The 23,818-nt window shown below is 36.2% G+C and overlaps 5 protein-coding genes across 6 annotated transcripts; 3 read left to right on the plus strand and 2 right to left on the minus strand.

Annotated features, from left to right (window-relative positions):
- Positions 1-988: 988 nt before the first annotated feature.
- On the plus strand, positions 989-5,462 carry LOC116291167 (steroid hormone receptor ERR2). Its single transcript, XM_031698295.2, has 3 exons — positions 989-1,410; positions 2,684-3,262; positions 4,151-5,462. Exons 1-3 carry the CDS (start codon positions 1,176-1,178, stop codon positions 4,402-4,404), a joined length of 1,068 nt encoding a protein of 355 aa, XP_031554155.1. The 5' UTR covers positions 989-1,175; the 3' UTR covers positions 4,405-5,462.
- LOC116291166 (radical S-adenosyl methionine domain-containing protein 1, mitochondrial) lies at positions 4,713-14,671 on the minus strand. 2 transcript variants are annotated; one of them, XR_004196562.2, is made up of 18 exons: positions 14,345-14,671; positions 13,968-14,020; positions 13,514-13,620; positions 12,793-12,925; positions 12,437-12,482; positions 11,982-12,043; positions 11,044-11,149; positions 10,051-10,143; positions 9,800-9,850; positions 9,089-9,142; positions 8,641-8,717; positions 8,229-8,307; positions 8,050-8,105; positions 7,686-7,740; positions 7,364-7,473; positions 6,732-6,818; positions 6,043-6,131; positions 4,713-5,254 (listed from the first exon to the last, which is right to left on the minus strand). XR_004196562.2 is itself a non-coding variant. In XM_031698293.2 (17 exons), exons 1-17 carry the CDS (start codon positions 14,519-14,521, stop codon positions 5,251-5,253), a joined length of 1,350 nt encoding a protein of 449 aa, XP_031554153.1. In that variant the 5' UTR covers positions 14,522-14,671; the 3' UTR covers positions 4,713-5,250. The 2 variants fall into 2 exon arrangements, 1 of the variants encoding a protein (XP_031554153.1); XM_031698293.2 differs by lacking the exon at positions 6,043-6,131.
- Positions 14,672-14,887: 216 nt separating this feature from the next.
- Positions 14,888-16,818, plus strand: LOC116291190 (centromere protein X). Its single transcript, XM_031698319.2, has 5 exons — positions 14,888-15,040; positions 15,142-15,196; positions 15,377-15,462; positions 15,693-15,749; positions 16,380-16,818. Exons 1-5 carry the CDS (start codon positions 15,014-15,016, stop codon positions 16,392-16,394), a joined length of 240 nt encoding a protein of 79 aa, XP_031554179.1. The 5' UTR covers positions 14,888-15,013; the 3' UTR covers positions 16,395-16,818.
- On the minus strand, positions 15,780-18,918 carry LOC116291188 (uncharacterized protein C16orf52 homolog A). Its single transcript, XM_089031929.1, has 3 exons — positions 18,649-18,918; positions 17,693-17,908; positions 15,780-17,086 (listed from the first exon to the last, which is right to left on the minus strand). The coding sequence occupies exons 1-3, from the start codon at positions 18,749-18,751 to the stop codon at positions 16,890-16,892; spliced, it is 516 nt and encodes a 171-aa protein (XP_088888055.1). The 5' UTR covers positions 18,752-18,918; the 3' UTR covers positions 15,780-16,889.
- Positions 18,919-18,984: 66 nt separating this feature from the next.
- On the plus strand, positions 18,985-23,696 carry LOC116291187 (uncharacterized protein C16orf52 homolog A). The gene is made up of 3 exons (XM_031698317.2): positions 18,985-19,388; positions 20,303-20,515; positions 22,154-23,696. The coding sequence occupies exons 1-3, from the start codon at positions 19,286-19,288 to the stop codon at positions 22,342-22,344; spliced, it is 507 nt and encodes a 168-aa protein (XP_031554177.1). The 5' UTR covers positions 18,985-19,285; the 3' UTR covers positions 22,345-23,696.
- Positions 23,697-23,818: the final 122 nt, after the last annotated feature.

Raw genomic sequence — 23,818 nt, forward strand, 5'->3', positions numbered from 1 at the left:
CCTCTAAACTTGAGATGACTTTTATCGTCAACAAATTGATTTACGATGAAGTTCATTGTGTTTTTGATCATCGCTGTACTTTTGGTGGATGCGTATGCGAAGTATTATGAGGACGACAACCGAATTGAAATGTTCCCCGAAAAACGATGCAAAGTACGGCAGGGGAGCTGCAATTCTTCCAGCGACTGTTGCCACCTTTTGAAATGTAGATTGAGTTGCGTTTACAGTCCTAGGTGCCACAAGGCCTGCCATTGAATCTCGATGTAATAAGACAAGGTCAAAATTAAGAAAACTATGAAACCTGTAACGATCAGTTGGACTTGTCGTGTTAGAACCGTTAATACTTAAATGTAAAGGGTTGTAAAAAAATAAGACTAGTAGTACTGAAGAATCGACCTAAATAATTAAAAAGTGACTTCATGTGGAAGAAATTCAAGTTGTTTTGTTATTCGTAAGTTTTTTGCTGTTATTTTCCCAAATTTTGATATTTTTTCGGATGATCGTGATGACGTAATACCAATAAGCAAAAAAATTTTAAATCTCTTATAGCTCTAAAACAAAGTCTGGCACCCCCAATTTTTAATTCGTTTTTCGGATGTACTTTGTATTACCCAACTTTAGAGGAAAATGTTTTTAAATTTGACGATGGTCAAATCGAAATTACATATTTTGTGCTTATTTGGGATAGAATTCCACGTAACGCGAAGTCTCCAAGTCCACACTTGTAGCCCAATAACATTTTATACTTCTAAATCTTTTAAAACACAAATTTCAAACGCTAACTAGTCATTTGGTTATCTTCTAGGGGAAATGAGGACGATTAATTTTTTTTCAGCAAAATATAGATTATTTTTGACGGCTTTCCATGCTTGCGTTGTTCGCGCGTTTTTACCATAAAAAGGACCAAGTGGTACGACCCCCTCCCCCACCACCGAAATTATGAACTGAAATTCGAAACTTCCAATGGGTTGGCTGTGGTGAAGCTAAAATTAGAATCATTCAAGAACACTTTCTCAAAGTTAAACATCTAAAACGCTTTTCATGGTTCCAAAGTTTGATATATTATGAGTGCGTTACGACTATATGTTCATCCAATTTTAAGTTTCATAAACCAGGACACGAACTGGGTATTTTTAGTGAGGAAAACTTCGCTTAGAATTCATTAAGATTAATTAATGGACCCCCTTGAAAAATGTGCTGTGTGTGGAGATTCTAGTTCGGGGTATCATTATGGAGCAGACACTTGTGAAGGATGCAAAAGTTTCTTCAAAAGAACCATTCAGCGAGGATATATCGACAAATACACATGTAATTTCAAAGATGGGAACTGTGAAATCGATAAAATTAGTCGAGCGAAGTGTCAAGCTTGTCGACTCAAGAAGTGTTTTGATGTCGGGATGGTTGAGGAAGGTAAGAAAATTTCACGTTATTCTGCAGTAATTTAGTTCCAACTAAGGCTGTTAGGCGGTAAGGCTTCTTCAGAGATAAGTATTATTAGATGTTTTTCTAAAAAGAAAAATTTTTCAAGTTGAAACACGATATTCTCAAAATCCATATTATCTCTAGGAAGGGGTCGAAGACTCGACGAGCTTATGACTTTCTGCGTATGAACGATTACTAACGTGAGATATTCAAAGTAAATTAATCTAGGAAGCGAAAGATTGCCAGAATTATGCAACTAAACACCATGGTTTATTAGTCAAACACGAGTTAAAACGCACGATTGCCTAATCCCATAACATAACATCGCGACTTGGTGTATCTATTGTCTTAAAGCATTCTGATTGGCTAAACAGCATTTGACCTTGGAATGGGAAACAATGGTCATGCACATGTAGGCCAGCTCATATCTCCTTTGACAACTCTTTGAATATAGTATTTCAGAATTTCAATCAGCTGAAAGACGTCTTTGAATCTCATTATTATTATCTGTTCCCAATGGTGATCAACTATGTTCTGTCCTTTACTCAGAAAGGAACCTATTGAAAAATTCTATTACTCATTAATTTTCTATAAGGTTAAGAGCCTGCCATGTCAACCAAAATGAACATGTGACATATTTATGATGGAATAAAGAAGATTAAACTAAAAGTCGGTAGCAGTACATTTGTGCTTGATGCGATATGCACTGTTGAATATACATGTTGAATATACGAGCATCTATAAATTTGTACAGTGTTTCTCAAAGCATGTTTCATCATCATGACAAAGTAGGTCTTGGTGGACAATGATAAGTCAAGGCATAATTTCCATAACTTTCCATAGGAATGTGCCCTTCAGAACTGGTTAGAGCTTGGCTCCAGGGCCCTACATGGGTTGCATAGCAGCTGCCAGAGGAACTTTCTAATTACTTTTATTTTTACCCCATTGTCAGATCTGTATTATGTACTGTTGTACTTGTAGTGGTGAATATCAATAACAAATAATAAGTTCTTGCTGGCAATGTCATGGAAAAACTTTGATTGACTTTCATCAAACCTTTATTTTCTAGAGCCAAATTATACGATTCTGCACATGATGCCAAAAAGCACTGTAATTATACTCGTTAATCTAGAGTGCCAAGACTTCTTTTTTTATCTTTATCATGAAAGTTATTATTTCTAAATTATTTCAGAAGTTCAAAATATTTCGTTTTCCTATGAACTGCATTTCCATGAATTTAAATTTTATTGGAATATTTCAGGAATCAGGAAAGAAAAGCAAAGAGGAGGTCGTTCTTTCTATCCACTAAAAAAAGAGGTTCCTATTAAGGATAGCACTACTACGAGCCTGCAAGAACAAAATCTAGACGTGACTAAAAATTCCACAGATGAAAGCTCTCATCTTATAGCACAACTAATGGCCAGTAATCCTTGCATTGTTCCTCCAGGGGAACCGATAGAGAAGCTTATAGAAAGTATGAAAGAAGGAAAAGAAGCAGTGTTGGTACGCACTTCTAATGCAATCACCAGAGAACTGCACTTCATTGTGGAGTGGGCAAAGCTGGTTCCTGGGTTCAGTGACCTTCCCCAGCATGACCAGATTGTGCTGTTGACTGCCGCAGGCATGGAACTAATTGTCTTCCGAGTGATATTTCGGTCAATGCCATACCAAAACCAAGTGTATTTAAACTCCACTACATTGCTGGTGCGGGAAGTGTGTTATGAAGTATTGAACACTGACATAGTAGATATGATATTGGATGTTGTGGAGAGGTTAAGAGCTGTCGGCATAGATAAAGTAGAGTTTGCGTGTTTAAAGTCTATACTGCTTGCTGATCCAGGTAAGTCGTACAACCAAAAATACTTGGATAACCTAACTCAAACCCCTTTGTTTTACAACCATCCCTTGCCATAGGGGAATCTTCGTGAGGTTAGATCCACATGCAATAAGGGACCAGTCCAGAGGAGGTGAAGGAGAAAATGTTTTTGTACAAAAAATTTTCCAGACCCCAACCTAATAGGATTCATGTTTTTTGGGTACCTATTTCAATCCTTTAAAAAATCCTCCCAATCCTCCTTTTGACCTTTCAAGGCCCCCCATGTTCCACTAAAAAATTTTTTGAGGGTCCCCCATTATCTCCTCCACCCTCCTCCCCCCCCCCCCCCCCCCGACTTAAAAAATGACTGGTCCCTAATTATAACACTACATTCACTACTTACAACACACAACACTCAACTTGAATGCTGATTTTTATGGAGGAAGGAAAACTGGAGAACCTGGAGAAAACCCCTCGTGGCAGGGTTGAGAACACAGCAAACAATTCAACTCACAGTACAGACATGTGAACGTTAACTGCAAAGGGCCTATTGAAATTCAGATTGAAAGGTTTTGTTTTGTGGAGAGACTTAACAAACTTTAATCTAATGTGATGTCAAGTCCAGCAATAACATTCCTTTCAACAGTACGACTATAAATAACGACCTGTCAGCTGCTGCCATGATCACTGGCTAAATTAGTTTTAGCTCAGTCATACCTTGTTTCTGGCTCAATGTTACTGGTCTAAATGGTTGGCAAAGATTTGACAGGAGGTTTCAATTCTGGTTCGACATCATCCAATGACAAGTAATTATTTTAAGCCCTGTACAGTAGACTGTTGCTCAACTGACAGAGCCAACCTAGTGATATACTGTAGACTTATTTTATAACACATAATTTTCCTTATGCTTAGATAACCCAGGCTTAAAGTGTAAACCAAAAGTGGAAAAATTACGGACATCATTCTTATCAGGTCTACAACATCACATCTCAACAGTCTACCCTCATCAACCGGAAAGATTTGCGAAAATCCTACTGCGACTTCCAGCACTAAGAGACGTGTGTACCAAGGGATATGGATTCTTTCTTGTTGTACAATCTAAGCTGGAAGGAGAGGTACCTATATCTACTCTGTTAAAAGAGATGTTTGAATCTGCTAGAACTTAAACCACCCATCGTCAGGGTGCACAGAAATATTGCCATCAATAATTAAAAAAGAATTGAAAACTTAAAATACAGTCAACTCTTGTTACAGCGGACACCCTTGGGACCATCACTTAGTGTCCGTAAAAGCGAGCGACCGCAATAGGGAGAGTTAATTTTGGTCATTTCTTTGTCATTATTTTTGGCCGGGGATTTTTCTCCTGTCCGCAATAGCATAGTGTCCGTAATATCAGGGTGTCTGCAAGGCGAGAGTTGACTGTATGTGAACTTCATAAAATGAGAGGGAAATGAGAAAGAGCTAGCCATTGAAATACAGTTAACACTTGTTTAATATACAGACTTTCACGCAAGAGAGAAAGTGTCTGTAGGGAGTTAATTTATAGCCAAAGTACATTCATAAGGCTAAAAAAAGAGTTACTGTTATGATGCAAGAGGGTTATATATACTCAATTGAAGAATCGTTGTCAGGTCCAGAAACATCTAATTATCATACTTCCCATGTGCCATTTCGGTCTCAGCTTCTATGTTCTATGTTTCTGAACCCGACAACGAATCTTCAATTGAGTGTATTCACCACCTAACATACATGGTTCACTGGTCATACACAAAAATTCACACAAGAATTCAATATCTTTAAGGGAAATTACATCTCTTTCCAAAGGGATAGGCGTGTAATATTAGAAGCTTTGTACCATCATGCAAAGGTAGGCATAACAGGAGGACAGGCAATACTATAGTCTCTTTTCCCCTGAGAAACTGAATTCTTTCTCATGTAAATCATTATAAGGTCAGATTCAATCATGCCATCATGTGCAACAGCAGATCCAGCTTGTTTCAAGGGGGTGACAGTTACCTAGAAAGGCATCATATAAAAAGCAATCTGTCATTCACAATTACATGTAAAGCGCCTTTGATTATATCCACGTGCATAGTAAAGGGCGCTATATAAATCATAATCATCATCATCATATAGCATCCTTTTTAGGTTTTACTGTCCCTTATCATTTATTCTTATTATTTTCCATTCCAAATGAGGATGACTAGGCACTTGTCACCCCAACCCCCCCCCCCCCCCCCCCCCTCCTCCTCATATCTGCCATTGTGTAATGGTGCAAAGCCTCTATTAAAAAAAACCGATCACTATCCAGGGTGATATAAAATTACCCTCTTTAAATGTAAAATTGTACAGTGTACAGATATATAGTGGCTCTTTGTAGACTACACAAGAAGCTCATGTTGGTGTCAACCATTCATTATTTATTGACGGGGGATGGATGAGAAAAGGTGGCCTGACATTGTTATTCACTTAATGGGGGACCTGAATTTATTACAGATGTATGATACTGGGGGTAGGGTGGGTCATTTTCCCCCACAAATTATTTTGGAAAATTGGGGGGGGGGGGGGGGGTTGGTTTGAAAAGATTGAAAATTTCTTCCTCCTATGAATAATGAATGGTCTATAGTTTTATTTTCGGAATTATTAAAATTCATACAGTAGAGAACCTTTAATATTAATATATCTTAATAAATAGTAATATGGATGATAGTTATAGAAAATCCAAATAAGTGTTAATAGTTAAATTGAACAAATGATTGACCATTCCAAATTGACAAAGACACCCATGTTGATTGTATTAATACCTTCAATGATGTATGTCTGAACATCGCTCCATTTTTTCAGTTCGTACTGGTCATAAGCACCCTTTATGCATCCAAATGTAAATCCCATTCTGATTCCAATGCACAAAACAACCAAATCAAAATGTGACCAATTTGAATAACTAAATAGAAATATTGTTTGGACTGACTATACTCTCATACATGTGAAAACACTTTTATGTCTCCTAGTCAACAAGAGGCTAGTTAGTCCAGAACAATAGCTATTTGAATTAATCACCATATATCATTTCAGTGTATGGGATTAACCATCCCAATACAACACTTTAAGCAGCTATAATAATATCCAATATCTCACTTATACATCCCTTAAATCTATTATATACTGTATGTACATAAACATATTGATTAATACAGTCACGAAAAGCATTAATATAACCCTTTCGATTTTTTAATAAAATGATTTGTTTAAAAAAATTGAGTTTGTTTGATGTGTTCTCTCCTGTGCTATGAGGTTTTTTCACCGGGTCCTATAGTTTTCCTCCATCCGTAAAATCAGAGGGCCATATGTTAGATAACTCATTTGGTTGATACATCTTTACCCTCTTTAAAGAATAACAGCCATGGTACTACTTGGTAAATCAATCGAAGTTTTTTAAAAATTCAACACAGCGGTGTTGACTGTCAAAAAATATTATCATCATTTTACTAACCAGATCAAAAAGTGTTCCAGATGAAGGGCAAGATGTGGTATGATGCCATCAATGACAGAAAGTCCTGCCGATGAAGCTCTAACTCCCCTGGATATTAAAAACTACAATTACAATTCTGCAGAATTCTGCACTTTCAACAAATGTATGACCACTGCATTTAATTTATTTGCATACTTCTATCCAAGGACTTTGTGCTGCCAAACAAGCTTTTTCATGCCTTATTTGGTAAAACAAGCCAGCTTGGCATAGAAATGTGTTGGCTTAAACACCATTTAGCATTTTTGCTTTTCTTATCCCTTCCTTCCTATTCCATCCTCCCTTCCTCCACTCCCTTGATCCCATCTTCCCTTCAATCCCTTTCTTCGTCTCCCCATCTCCCCATCTGCCATCCTCCCATTTTTTCATTCTTATTCCCCCATTTAATCCTTGCTCCTCCTTTCCTTCCTCTGTCTCTCCCTCTCTCTTTGACAACATACACTGTAGGTACATGCATGTAATTGCTACAGTCTAAAAAGAGCAGTAAGGACAAAAGATCGTATTGACCGCATCCATTACACAACCATACAGTTTGTGTTCACTGGATGTGTTACAAACGCTCTCACATGCTGCAATAATTTTAGGCGGTACTGTACCTGTCATCTAACTCAAGTAATCCTGCATCAATGAACTCTTCAGCTTCCTGACAGGAGGAGAAAATGTCTCTCAGATTGCCAATGTCCTTTCCAGCAAACTTTGACCATGTCTGTTAACAATTAATAACCAGATTTACATCTTTAGTTGAAATCATGCATACCCCTGTGCATAACACTCACTTGTTTTATCAAACCAAGGCCACACAAACAAATGTTTCACAAATTTTCCAATGATCTTAAAGTGACATTCTCTGATATTTGAAATATTACATGTCAAATGGTTATAAAACTAAATAAAAACTATTAATACAAAGGTGATTACCTTGTTAGTGACTCCATTTTTTGTTCGCAGACCTGAGACCAATATTTCTTCTAACCTAATGAAAAAGTGAGCTCTGTTAATTAATAGGCTCATTGAAAAAGGATGCAGAATCTGCAGAAAGCTTGTTTTCCTAAACTGAAATTTCTGCTTCTCTCCCCATTGATCCCCCCTCTCTTCTCTCTACTTCCCTCCCACTCTATCCTGTCTCCCTGCTTCTCTCCCCCTCTCTTCCTTCCCCCTCTCTTCCTTCCCCCTCTCTTCCTTCCCCCTCTCTCCTCTCTCCATCTTTCTCTCTTCTCCCCCCCCCCCCCTCCCCCTTCATCCTTTCATTCCTCTTTCTTTCCCACTCTCTTCGATTACTTACACTTCACTGGTCGATTGTGGAATGGACTGCCTTGTTCCATGGCCAAAATGCTCTACCTTGAATAAAACAAACACTATCATTTAGAAATTCTTAAAGCAAAATCGATTCCATCAACTTACTGATAGCTTTTTCATCAAAATAAAAAGGTAAATTGGTGGTGAATTACGTGACTCTAATACCTCTGCCATCCATGAATTCGGCTCCAGCGTTTGAATTCTTGCAAAACGTGTTTTTGTCCCATTTGACTCTAAAGGAAACCTAACATACAGGTAGGTAAGTGAGTTTCAGTCTGAAGGCTGTAGGTTTAAATTCCATTGAGACCGCAAAGTGACTTGTGTGCACATCAGAGTACATTGGACTTTGTGCTGGTGATTTCCTGCTGGCCCTATATGGGTCGGGCCCATGGCAGCATTAGAGAGAGAGAGAGGCTACTAAATATCAAGACTCAGATCAACACTTTTACTCTTACAGTGACTTATAAATTACTAAACTGTGTTGTATTTTCCAGTTGAAGTCCCCCTCACTTCCACACTTTTTAGGGTGTTCTTCAGTCTTTGAAAAATCAAAAACATATGTGCTTTTGCACAGTACCTTCCATGTGCCCCAGGTCCAACACCAAGGTAAGCACCTCCATTCCAGTATGATAAATTATGTCTGCTCTCTGATCCCTGACAACAATATCTGAATTAATACAGTATACCATGGCAGCTTTCTATTTTAAATCATTTTCAAATTTGTATTAACAGAAGATACAAAATAGGAATTTGGGAGGTATGAGGGTAAGAATTGTACAATTGTTCACAAATTAGCAAGTTCAGTAGACCATAGACCTACAAAACTTTGTACTAATGTGTACAATTTTGCTAGTTAACTTTTTCACAGAAATATGGTGTGCACTCACCCATCGCCCATCAGCCTGTTGCATGGTTTTTTGCAATCAGCAGGTAGCAATAAAAACAGTGGCAATCCCAAATGTTTTGTAAATGTTTTAGAGAAGCATTATTATGCAATGCAGGTTTGTCAGTAATACAGTACTTACATGCTTTGCAAAGTTGGAAACTTCATATCTGTGAAAACCTTCTCCTTCTAAGACCTGAATGACATCATTATAACACACAAGATATCATGAGTGCAACATTTCTTTTTTTTTAAAGAGGGCACCTAGAGGCTCAGACTGACACCCACTAAAACTGCTGCTGCACTGCAAAATTGCAGATTTAATATTATAGAGATTTTTATTGATTTCTGTAACATTGCCTGCTACCAGGTTTATTGTAAAAACAAGCTGAAACAACAGTAAGTTGTAATGTGTAGTTCCAGAAATTATCCATCCCCCTCCCCTCCCCCTGAGGAATTAGGAACTTCCAAGGGGGTGGGGGTGGGGGTGGGGGGTGGTAGTTTCAGAGAAAATAATTACAGAGTTTTTATGAAAGAACATTGGAATTTCTGGAGGTAGGGGACAGCATTGAAAAAATTCCTCTGTGGGGGCAGGGGTATGGATAATTTCTGGAACCACACAATGATGTAATGTTCTCAGCCAATGAAATGAGACTTTTGCTTGTGCCACAATCAGAATTACAATGTGATGTGTAATTAGGTTTTCCTAATTCATCTCTTTGTTGATGGAAATAAAACATTGCTATTGTTATTCATCAAAAATTAAACATTGCAAAAACATTCAGAATAAGGTACTGTATATCTAAGTGAAAAATAACTAGTGACAAAAAGAGTTGACAAATTTCATACTCACTTGTACAGCCTTGTGATAAAGATCTGCCATGGTATCAATACCTGGTAAGGACTATCATCAAGCACAAGAAAAAATACATTCAGGAGATGATGCTAATGATATTTTGCCATTGTAGGCCAATATTGGGTTGATAAAAAGACTTGAATTAATACCTATAATTACTGATCTTTGATGTGACTCCCTTAGCTGTTAATGGAAAAGAGCAATGAAATGTATAGAGATGACAGCAACAATAGCTAAGTTCTACTTACCAGATGTCCTGCTTTAACACTTTTATACAAAGGTGTTCCAGCTTCTAATGTTAACTGATAAAGGGACACATGTCTATTGGAATGCACCAGAACCTATTACAAGGCAATAAATAGTTCTTGTTTCTTAGGGTTCACAAAAAACCATACCCAAATTTTCATACACTGTATTTTATGCCATGGTACTTCTGACTCCACTCATGTACATGTAAGTGGGGAAGCCAAACTAAGTGTTACTCTGACATACCCTTAGAATATCTCAAAATCAAACCATCTGTCTAATTAGAGATAGCTGTAACTATGATGTATGAAGATGTTGATACTGTAATGGTGGTGGTGTGGTGATGATGATGATGCTGATGATGATAGTGGTGGTGATTATGATGGTGATGATGGTGTTGGTGATGATGATGTACTAAGGTAGTGATGATGATGATCCTGGTGATGGTGGTGGCAGTGATGGTGGTGGTAGTGATGATGATGATGGTGTTAGTGGATGTGTGATAATAATAATAATAATAATAATAATAATAATAATAATAATAATAAACTTTGTTTATAGAGGATAACACTTGACAGTAATTCAACTGATAAACTTGTGGTCCTCTGTGAACGTCTCTAGTTAATTAGGGATGGGACCGCCATTAACATGATCATCCAAGCCACGTGAAGGTCTAACCATTTGCAGATGTAATTACAAAGCCAGCACCTTCTCCTCAGTTATTTTAAGACCCTGAGTGTTGGTCTGGCCGAGGCTTGAACCACGACCTCCCGCACAACAGACCAACGCTCTTACCAACTGAGCTAACCGGGTGGCAGTCAGTATCAGTACCTGTGATACATCTGGTGGTGGTGATAAATCTTAATCATGGAGGAAGGAAGACCAGCTCATGTTTATGATATTTCTATTTCTTAATAACCTGCATCTTAAAATGGCTATCAGTATAGTACTACTACGCCATAGCCACTACATTTAAAAGGTCATGGACACAGTACCTGTTGCAGTTCTTTTTCCCATTCATTCACAGATTGTCCTGGTCTTCCAAACAATAGATCAATGGACACTCTTCCTGGAAACAATTCCTTAGCTATTTCCAGGCACCTAAACAACATTGAACAACCTTAGTAACACTAAATTATGTGTCTTATGGTGGCAAAGGGTTCTAAGCCTTGTTTTAGCCATTCCAAGGTTGAGAGAAAAAAACTAGGCCAAGTTGTCATTGCAAAGTATTATGGGATTAATTCATGGGACATTTTTCAAGCTAGCTTATATTCAGAACCCTAAACATTCCCATAATGCTCTGCAATGCTATCTCAACCTATTTTTTTCTTAACCTCAGAGCTAATGTATCTTCTTAAATGAGGTAGTTGTGTGAAAATATGACATGAATGACAGTGTGACTTAAAACCAGTACTAGTATTATATGTTCACTCTCTTTTGGTTTTACAATTATGACACATCTAGTGGGTATTCAGAGAATATCCACTGGCTTACTTCCTGCACAGGAATGATGCACAAACCCGGGGGGGGGGGGGGGACTCCAGGAAAAAAGTACCAGGGATGCTCGTCAGAAATTTTCAAAAAGACCCTTAAAAGATGCCGGAAGTCTTTAAAAAAGGGCATGGCTGAATAATTTTTAACCCCTAAGAGATACCACAACAAATAATATTAAATTTTATATAAAAAGCGCCTAGGATAAGTCATATTGGTGCGCGCTTCTCTCCTTTTCCGGCACCCTAAGAGATACCAGAAAATGCTGATTTTCAAAAATTCGCATTTAACACCCTAAAAGATACCATATCACGAATTTTTCCCCCTAAGAGATATGACAAGCATCCCCGGTACTTTTTTCCCGGGTGCACAAATGTCATAATTAGCATCTCCTAGTAAAAATGAATTATTAAAAATCAAATCTGTACTTTTTTCAGCTGACCTCAATGATTCCTCAGCAGTGTGATCCCTACCAAGCAGAGCAAGGTCTTTGGAAGATAATGACTGCAAATACAAATTAGCTTTTTTTAACATAAACCTGCCAGATTTTAACTGGTAATATATTGGTATACCTTAAATCTCTTTAGGGCTAAAAAATAATTGCTGGTCAATTGCCGATCATGATACCTGGTCAAAACAGTTTTAGCTTGACTGGCGGCAGCCTTTTAATGATACAGTAGTTAGTTGAATCAAGGGTGGTGTAGGTTGGTAATACACATGCCTGACATCTATATCTCTACCTGTATGGACTCAGGTTTGATTCCTGAACTCATGATCGCCTGTGAGTAGGGTTTGTTGGGTCTATCCCTTGATTTAATGGTTTCATTCTGAGTTCTCTGGTTTTCCTCCCTCTGCAAAACATGCTAATTTCCATGCACTATGTAGATATACAGTTACCTGTAAACCAAGAGAAAGGCGATTAACACCAGCCGCTTTGAAACTCCTGAAAATACAATCAATAAAAACAAGATTAAAGATCTATGTATTATAACATGTATTGTACCTGACCTAAAAGTATTCCATTTTTACCACAACCTCTTGAAAGAATTCCTTCCTTCGATTTATCAACTTGGAAAACTATATGCAGAATTTGATATATTGAAGTGTATTGAAAAATGAGTATTTCTCATATCACCATTTGATAAGTTCATGTTCCAAGAAAACAGTTTTCCATTTCTGTTATTATACCTGACAACCTCATTTTTTCCTGCACATTTATATCCCATGCATGGCAATATCAAAAGTCTGTTTACCTGAGTTTTGAAATCTCTGAAGATGAAGGATTTGCTTCCAAAGAAACTTCAGCATCTTGATCCAATTGGCAGAGGTGGCTTACAGTGTCTAATATGGCTGATATTGTAGATGGTTCAGCCAGAGAGGGAGTGCCTAATGCAATGGACGGCAGAATAAATAACAAGGAATGTGGCAGACAGACAGTGAAAGCCAAATCAGCCATTGCATGAGATGACATGTCACTGTGAAATACTAGAGATTTCAAATCCCTGAAATGCAGGTTAAAAAATAATTAAATAGCAATGTAGAAATTATGTCACTGCAAAAATGGTGTGTCATTAAGCCTGCGAAAATTGACCAATTAAAAACAAAAAAATGCCCACCACTGCAATAAAAATGTAAAACTCCCTAATTCTTTTGTTACTGTTATAAAATGCTCTTAAAGGTTTTGCACCATCAGGTGACGGCAGCCATGAAAGAAAGAATCCAATTCCCAAGAGCAAAGGGATCTTGTTGTTATGCTATGTAAACACAGGTTGTCCAAGCTGTATTGGGTGCCTGTGATGGTGCAAAGCCTTTATGAGTAACATTTTTTCTTTCATTTCGTTGCCTGCAAATAAATAATTTCGCAAAAAAATGTGACACCTCAGTTATACAAATTTAACATAATTTTCTATCAGATAAGCTTGATAAGGTTGGAGTCCACTCCATGCTATACAGAGTAAAATGGCTATCATTTACCTCCCCCAAAGTATACAGACTTTACTATAGTTGCACCAGACAACTTAACAAGTGTCTTGAGTTCTGTGACCAAACAGTCTCTCATCCTTGCATGGTTTACGTTTTCTCTGTAATGTGAAAAAACAATTAAAATAGCAAATATAGCATGTGTCGAATGTTCAATGTAGGAGAAAGAATAGGGAGAAACACCCAAGGCTGAAATTACCAGCCAGTCCCCAGACAACGTCTGTCCAAAATTGTCAAATCTTTGGCAGTGACCACATACAGTACAGTACCTACTCTCCATATGATAAGCAGCTCTTATTAAAGCATCTCATTATAAAGTGCCTTAGATCATATCCATATGGAATACGAGCACCACATACATTATAAATTATAAGAATGTAGCAGTATATTGTAAATATTACAAGTTGATAAAGGTACACATAAATAATATCATTCAACTTACTAGTACCTTACATATTTGTTGAAATTGCAGAAGGTGCACAGTTGCTTACAAAATGGCCACTACAAAGAAAAATACCAAACATTAAACATTTCATCTGCTTATCATAATTCTTTCCCTCACTCAAAATATTCTGTCTCACTGGAATGGAATTTTAATATTGCAAAGGTACAGTTTCACAGTGGGGAGGGGAAGGGGTGGGGGTGGGGGAGGGGAAGGGGAGGGGGAGGGAGAGAGGGGAGGAGGCATGAGTCTGATAAAATAGGACTATTATACAGCCACTTCCCCCGACTCCCTCAGGTCTTCCCATATCGCCTCTTCCCAGCCCCATAAAAAAACTGAGCTATCTTTATTGTTACCACATAAACTAACTATATTTCACTTACATGCACATACACGGTGAATTTCTCGGGTTCCTCGTTCTTGTTGGCATCAAGGTTTTTAGTCAAATTCCCATGGATAAAGCTAAAACTGTTCTTGCGAATGACAAACACTTGCTGGTCTGAGAAAAAGGTCAAAGCGCGCTGGACATTTCTGCCAAAAATTTGAGAATTACGCAACATTCTTCTACTTAAAACAAAGCGCACAATTATTTTATCTTGCGCCTCCCTCTCATGTTGCTCTTTTTAAAGTTTTTAGAAGACGAAACAACGTCCTTTTTACTCCATCATGGAACATTTTCATTTGCACACACAGAGAGCCGCCATCTTGTCCGTCATCTTGGAACGCGCGCGATGAATGGATTGGTAACAAATTAACCCAGTCGTCCGTTAGAGCCTGAGTAGCACCAAAAAATTTCAAAAAAATCATAAAAAATATATTAATCCTTATATTCAGCGACCTTATCCATGTTGATACTTAAAAATATTTTGATATTTAATCTTTTTAGCTTTTCCTTTGAAAAAATCCTGATTTTTTCTATAGGAGGACATAGACCGTGGAGGTCTGGTAACTAGATAAAAATTTGGCGGGAAAAATCGAAGGAATAAAAACAAAATGGTGGATGATGATGTATAAACAAGACGTTATTTATATTTTAGAGATTTCGTTGGATCATGGAAAGTAAAGCAGCTTTTAAACCGGTAAGAACCACCATGACATAACTCTTATTGAGGTATATCTTCCAGGGTAATTATTTACAAGGATTTTTCTTTTCTTTTCGTTTCTGAACAAATTTTTGAAGGGAACCATCAACAAGCTTCTCCAACAATCCTTTCAAGACCAACAAAAAACAAAAGGTATCTTCATTAATTCTTTCAGTCCTGTTTCAAATGCTATGGTTTAATCAGATGTTTATTTGGGAAGAGTTTGATAACTAAAAATTGTTCAAAAAAATTATTAATTTAATTCATTTATTGTCTGGAAGGAAAATAAAATGGAAGTTCAATCTTAATATTATGCTTACCTCTTGTATGTAGTAAATGGTGATGCACTGAAACTCATGTCAGAGATGTTAAGAACGTTTGTAGCTGAGGCTGCAGCAAGAGCTGGGAAGCAAGCAAAGGTATATAGATCTATCTAAAGACCCCTTGCATGTGACGTCAAAGGAACTCAATCTGGGGGTCATGTATGGTCATGAAGCAGCCCTTAATTTTTGGCCTGTATCTCCACAAAAATGCAATACAAGTTGCAAGCATTGTTGCCAAGTGTAACTCTAACAGCTTTTACCCTGAAGATAGACCAATTTGTATCATACTTTTATCAGTGCAATTTTGTCATTCTTGATTATTACAGGCAGAATCTGCATCAACTGTACAGACTGAACACTTGGAGAAAATACTCCCTCAGCTGGTAATACGAAATTAATAAAATATTCACCTATCTACTGCTATTCTTTAATTAAATAAAAAGAACATCCATACACAAGATAATGTAACCACAGGAATTTGTTCAACAAGTACCATGTGTCAAGCAAGTGCATTATCACAGCTAACTTCTGACACATTACACTGAGGGACATAGCAAGGCGGATCAAGTGGGCCTATCCCCTAGTATATACAATATATTAATAAAAAATACTGTACAAAAACAATAAGACCCCAAATTCAATCAATAAGGTTGTGTGACACCTTAACCTTAAACAACCTAACAACAAATTTGGGGCAAGTAATTCAAAACAATACAATTGAATGTATACTTGAGTGACTCTGGATATTTAATGTAGAATGTGTTTAGGGTGGTTTAGTGTGGTGTGTATAAATAAAGGATGTTGGATGTACGTAGTGTGTGAGGATCATGTGTGTGAGGATCATTGGCTTTGTGTGTACCCTGAATGAGACCCTATTTTACCTTTCATACTCTCAACTTCTTTCCCAAAAATGACTAATATATTTTAGGTTCATGCATCATGTATGTCAATTTATTTATTTATTTATTTTTTTGTACCCCTATTTCAAAATCTTTTTCTTTTCTCTCTTTCAGCTGCTGGATTTTTGAAACATGTAAAACTTATATAGACATGTAACAAGCTTTGCTATTAAGAAACTTTTGTTTTCAATATCTTTTTTATGTGATCCCCATACAAATGATAGAAATATTTGGATAATTAGATTATTTTTACAATGAACAGCTGTCAAAATTTTGTCCTTCTAGACGTAATGCACTGTTTTCCATTTCAGACCTCATGTCATTTCCTTGAGTATTAATACTTTTGTGTTCATTAGTAATGCTTGAGCAGATACATTATTATGTATGGATGACATTCAAACAAAGAAATCATTAATCTCAAAATGATATGTGGCCTGAAAATGGGAAATCATTGTGCAAACATATTTCTGGGTCCATTACTGCTCATGGAAAAAACCACTCAAATAACGCAAAAAAAAATTTGACACCTGAAACAATTAAAACTTTAAACAAATCGTACAAACCGTTTTGGACCTGGAAGTCTTTTTTCCGTAAAATTTACATCACGGTTAAAAGCTCTATATTTCATGCATTTCTAAGAAGCAAAGGGCAAATCTTGAATAAAAAGAGTTCTGAAGCAACAGTCATTATGATACAAAAGATAAACATGATAAAGGATGGGCCGACACTTGTTCCATTTGGTAACTTAAATGGTACTCCTCCGATCTCTGGCATGTGAAAACCAAGGGGAAAGACAATAGCTGCTAGGTTGAATAAGGCCACTGTAAAGGAAAAATGGAATAAAAAGTGTTGTCTTGCAATGAAAATTAAAAAGAGAAGAAATATTTGAAATAGTATTTTTCTTTTTCAATATTTATCATCAGATTGGGAATGCATAAAAAATGGGAGGAACTGAATTTTTTTCCATTCACTTTAGGGACCAAAATTACATAATAAATTACAGTACTGGGAGAGAAAGCTTGGGTTTTGAAGCTTTTTTTTTTTTTCCAAATTGGGAGGGCTTCTCAAATGTCCAGCTTTTCTAGAACATGGGAAATAATTGCAAATGGGAGAATTAAAAGGAATAAAACTTGTTGCTCATTTCTCACATATCCCCTTGCCATAAATCTAAATGGATATAACTAGCTAAAAACTAGTGTGAGCTGCGTCGGTGTTTCTAATGAAACAGTAATGATGAAAAGTTAAATTATACACCGTGAAAAGATGAAAAAACTTACTGACGTTTCGGACGCTAGTCCTTCGTCAGAGTAAAAGAGAAAGATGATTGGTTATGCTTCTTCAGTCAGTCAATAAAACTTTCCAATAACTGCATTATTTGAAAATTTTCTTTCTAATTCAATTTATCATTTATAGTGTTATTTACTTACAAGCAAAAAAGATTATCCACCTTCCAACAACAATAAATTGTCGTTCACATGTTGAAAACAATAAAAAGAACCAAGCCATAGTGAGGAGAACAATGCCAACAACCATGAATCCAGTAGTGGCAACCCATTCCCCAGGCTGATCTGTGGTAATACATACTTCTGGTTGACTTCTTGGCTGCTGGCATGAAACAGCAAGTCCTAATCGCATTGATCCAGCTGCAGGATAATGAAAAAAGATATTTAAATCAGTTTATATTATGGGCCGCTTATTTTTTACGGGATGTGGATGCTAGTGGGATCTATGGTGGGGGGAGAGGGATGGGGGAGGCATGAAAAAAATTTGGCATTTAAGGGGGCACCCCATTAAGGTTCTGAAGGGGTCATACATTTTTTAACCTATGATTGGCAAAATCTTACCAGCCCCCCCCCCCTTCCCCCCCTCCCCCCACCCCCAAACCCTCATGCCTGTAAAAAAATGAATGGTCCCTTATTAGGTCATGGTGGTAAAGGGGGGTATATTTTTGAAACTTGATTTGACTGTTGTTTTTTTTTTGTGAAACATGAAATAACCATTTGCATCATAAATTTGAATTCCGTGATGAGTAATTCCCCAATGTTTTGACAATTCATAATATGCATAATTTTGAAGGTAAATGACTTCGTGTGAAAATAAAATCAAGTACTCCCATTTAATTAATCCAATACCCATCCCAAGCTGTATTTTCCCTAATATAAATTCAGATCATCTTTGTGAGATAAATTTTATAATCTATCGATAATAATCTTTCGTCATAATTTAAAGATTCGATGGTATAAGAAAATTACATTTTAAAAATTTTTAGAAAATCTCCGTCGTCAAACGTAGATTTAAAGCAGGTGCGTCTGTCGACTGATTCAGTCCGAACTAGACCAATATATTTTCATCGAAACTTTAGATTCATTTTATCTTATCGTACCTGAAAACTTAGAAATGACCCACTCAGGCATCGCGAGCGAAGCAATGGCGAATAGATCTGCGATAAAACATAAAACTCCACCTGCAAGGACAGATTTATCCATGGTTCCCACAACTTCAGGATCCAAAGCAGATGTACTAAGTCTATGTTACACGTAAAAATCCTACGATATAATGTTTCGAAGATTCATAGCTACGACATCATAAGACATCCCAAAATCTAGGATTTCTTGAATCGCAGGAAAATCGGTTCCAAAATAATATTATTATTTTGGAACTCTTGCTATTAATCGATAGCATTCCGTGTATGATGACGTCATTGGTTTTCCTATCGATAGTCATTCGTGAATACTTCGTGAAACCTAGTAACTTGAGAAGTTCTCGAAGGCTCGAAGGAACACAAAACATTGTACTACGTTTGAAAGTCTTCATTAATTAATATCGTCTTTTTCTGCTGTTTAAATTGAGGATAAAGTATAGATAGTATACGAAGGGGCCAAAGGAAACATTTCAAAATGCCCGAGGGAACTAAATGGGGGTCATGGATGCCGGAATAAGGAAAAAAACGACGAGAATTTTTGAGAATTTCAAGACACAAGATATCAGAACTGAGATTGGATATTTTTGAAGACGCACTTATGGATAAGTTTGTTATTATTGGAGGAATACTGTGCTTTACTGCTGATGTGTTTGCAATTGCTGCCTTGGTTACTCCAAAATGGGTCGTATCAGAATTCTCAGGTTTGTATAATAAGTTATCATTAATAGGTCGAAAGTAAAACTTAATAAAGCTTGAAATAAAGTCAGAAAAACATAATTAGTTATGTTAAAATTGTCTACCATATATTTTGAGCTTAATAAATTCTTAAGCTTATTTATGAATAACTTAAACTTATAAGCTAGATTACGTCGTATTTTTTATTTTCAACTCCGTATTGTATTGTTTGTTTATACGCCATTGATACAGCAGGTTTTCGCTAAAAAAATATGCTTAAGCTTAGTAGTTTAATTATTACCCCTTGTAGTTCTAAATTCATCAGAATCCAATGAATTGTCTTTGTATATCGAGTTTATCATGATACTATGTACGATGATAAACTTAGAGTACAAGACTTTTTTAGTTTAGTTAGCAACAAAAGTGGGATCATTTACTGCCACTTTCATCATCTTTTGAAGGCGAACTGTTCCGCTGGAAGAGTTACAGCAAGGAGCATGCTATAGACAAATCTTCTGCAACAAGTCTTTTGGCAAAACGTGCTGATAGCATTTTCTTTCCAAATACCCGGGAGCTTCTCAAGATTCTTGCTGTATTGGCAATAGCTAGTTTAGAAGCTGAACGGTCGTTTTCCTGGACAATGAATAGACCTTTCCCAACTTAGATCAAATAGAGTTTAAACTATCAAGTCTTGATAAAATACAGTAAATTTAAACCAGTCTCAAATGGGAGCCATTTTTTGTGGTCATGCTCTCGCACATGCGAATTTGGAATGTTACAGCTCAACGCTCAAAAGTGTGACCACATTTAATGTGTTCGCATTTTTCTATGCATGGACTTTTGGCTACCAAATGAGCTATTACGCTCTGCATTTGGTAAAGCCAGCCAGCCAGCCAGCCATTATATTGCTTGGTATTCTTATTATTTTCTTTCATTTCAGGTTTTGTCCACCTTGGACTCTTGGTGATGTGTCAGAAATCACCACGACAACCAGAAGTTTGTGTTACCCCAGACCTTCCTGACGAGTGGAAGGCCGCCCTTGTGTTTCTCTTATTTGGAGTGATATCTTTAACAATAACTTGTTTTCTATTAATTATTTCTGTGTGGAAACCAAATATGATGTCTCCTGCCAGATGGATTGTGTTCTTTGGAAGTAAGTCATATTAAATAAATGAGTAAATTGTGCATTTAGTGTTACCATCGCTATTGTCACCATTATCATCATCATCACTATCATCATTGCAATCACCATCATCATACTACTATCATCATCATCATTGCAATCATCTGATTGAAATCATCATAATCATTGTTATTGCCATTGATCATCATCATCACCATCATTACTATATTGTCATCATCTGATTGAAATCATCATAATCATTGTTATTGCCATCGATCATCATCATCACCATCATTACTATGTTGTCATTATCTGATTGAAATCATCATAATCATTGTTATTGCTATCGATCATCATCATCACCATCATTACTATATTGTCATCATGATTGAAATCATCATAATCATTGTTATTGCCATCGATCATCATCATCACCATCATTACTATATTGTCATCATCTGATTGAAATCATCATAATCATTGTTATTGCCATCGATCATCATCATCACCATCATTACTATGTTGTCATTATCTGATTGAAATCATCATAATCATTGTTATTGCCATTGATCATCATCATCACCATCATTACTATGTTGTCATCATCTGATTGAAATCATCATAATCATTGTTATTGCTATCGATCATCATCATCACCATCATTACTATGTTGTCATCATCTGATTGAAATCATCATAATCATTGTTATTGCTATCGATCATCATCATCACCATCATTACTATATTGTCATCATGATTGAAATCATCATAATCATTGTTATTGCCATCGATCATCATCATCACCATCATTACTATATTGTCATCATCTGATTGAAATCATCATAATCATTGTTATTGCCATCGATCATCATCATCACCATCATTACTATGTTGTCATTATCTGATTGAAATCATCATAATCATTGTTATTGCCATTGATCATCATCATCACCATCATTACTATGTTGTCATCATCTGATTGAAATCATCATAATCATTGTTATTGCTATCGATCATCATCATCACCATCATTACTATGTTGTCATCATCTGATTGAAATCATCATAATCATTGTTATTGCTATTGATCATCATCATCACCATCATTACTATGTTGTCATTATCTGATTGAAATCTTCATAATCATTGTTATTGCCATTGATCATCATCATCACCATCATTACTATATTGTCATCATCTGATTGAAATCATCATAATCATTGTTATCGCCATCCATCATCATCATCTTCATCATTATCAATATATCACCATCACCATTATTAACATTGTTATTGCCACACTCGTCATCACCATCATTATCAGTAATCACCATCACCATCTTCATCACCTAACTGCATATTTGTCCTCATTGTAATTGGCACCACTAAAATCATCATTATTATTGTCAACACCATCAACTGCACCACCATCATCATATTCTCACCTTCATCATTGGCATCATCAATTTAGCAATTGATCATCATCATTTAATTATTTTTCTAACTGGAAAAATATAATCAATATATAGGCTTTGTAACAATTCCACTTCGTCTTTGTTTTTGCTCTAAATAAAAAAAAACTAGGCTAGGTCTAATGGTATCCTACCCAAATTTTGATTTCACGTTTCAGCTCCTCTAACTCCTTTTGCCATATACTTTCATTTCTTGCAGTGATAGTTTTCTGTTTTGCTGCTCTGGTTTTCCCTCTTGGGTTTAGCATGCCGGAAGTTGGAGGTGAAGCATTCAAGTTACCAACAGGAACTAATGTTGGACCTTCATTCTTTTTATTCATATTTTGCATCGTTTTTACAATTGCATCTGAACTTTTTATATTCAAGGTTTGTCCATTGCTGTTGAGATAGTATCAAGTAATGGATTTTTTATTATAGCAATCACTTCTACGTTTTCAGTGACCCTGGAAATGAATATGCAGTAGCTATTTTAAAAAGGTTGTCAGAACCAGAAGATAGGTCATAGGTGATAGTGGATAGGTCATTCCAAGGCAAAAGGGATGATCACCATACATCTAAGCATGAATGATCAAGGTGTTTTTAAAGAATGGGCTTGTTGACTACAAGCATTTACAGAATATCTCAAAACTTAACCTCTGTGTTCTTGATGAGAATATTAGGAAGCAGAAACACAAGTCATTCCAGTCATCCTTGGATCTTGAAATGGCCTATTTCCTATCACTTTTCACCTATTGCCTAAACTAATCACCCTTTTATACATGTAATGTTGCACCGACAATTTTTTTTAAAATAGATATATACTACGGTGGATTATTTGGCTTATGTCAATCAAAATCCTCTTGGTTCTCCTGTCATTTGGGTTGAAATATGTAGTACAACACCTTGTAGTACATGCATGTAAAACTGTGTTTGCTACAATTAATTACATTGTTTGGGTTCCTCATCAAAGCAACACGACTAATGTGAAATGCTCTAGCCCACTACAAGCTAAGAACAGTGTTTTGTGTTTCTATTTTGTATTATAGAGTGATTTACTTCATTGTGAAAGAACAGTCAATGTAATACATAGTAATAGTCACAATTCCATTGTTTTCTTTTGTTTTACTTGGACTGTTACTAATTTATATATGACTTTTTTTCACGGGCCAAGTAAAATCACTCTACAGGAATAAGAAATAAGCAAGTTATTCAATACTTTTTTAGCAAATTGTGGTTGGAGAAATTATTTTTCTATATGTAATATTTGGGGTAGCCTCTCTCCTCCCTCCCAAAGGAATAAATTTGTTCCCTTTCATAGACCAATTTACCAAGGAGGAATGGGAGAGGGTGGGGGTGGGAAATCATTATCTATGATAGATCATGATAATTTTAATTTTAAAGTCAAGGTAAAAAGAAATTTTTAAATAATATTTTAAAGATAGAGTACTTCAAATTAACCCAAAAATATAAACCCCAAACCCCTCCTCCCAAGGGGATAATTATTTTTTGCAAGAGTTTTTACCTTTCCTCTAGATGAAGCCTAATACATACAAGAAAAATATGAAAATAATTGGCATCTTACTGTATGTCTGTGATAATATTTCTCAGGTTAATTTGAATCACCTCTAGATCTTAGTAAGCTCTTATTTAATGCTTTTAGCGATTGATAACTTTTTTCAGTATTGGGTTTTTAAACAAGCGTCAATATTTTTTATACAGAATTGTAAATATGCAAATAAAGGTGAAGTGTTTGATTTTGTACAGTTTTTGCTATTAGTAATTTCTAGGTTGAGTTACATTGCAGTGTTTTGTGGGGCTATCTGAAGGGACATAATTCCAAGATGGCAGCTATTTTTGTCTCCTCAACAGCCCCAAAATAAAATGC

The sequence above is a fragment of the Actinia tenebrosa genome, unplaced genomic scaffold (assembly GCF_029948245.1).
Source record: "Actinia tenebrosa isolate PJP-AT-01 unplaced genomic scaffold, QUT_ActTen_1.0 PGA_scaffold17__23_contigs__length_9995812, whole genome shotgun sequence".
Classification (NCBI taxonomy): domain Eukaryota; kingdom Metazoa; phylum Cnidaria; class Anthozoa; order Actiniaria; family Actiniidae; genus Actinia; species Actinia tenebrosa.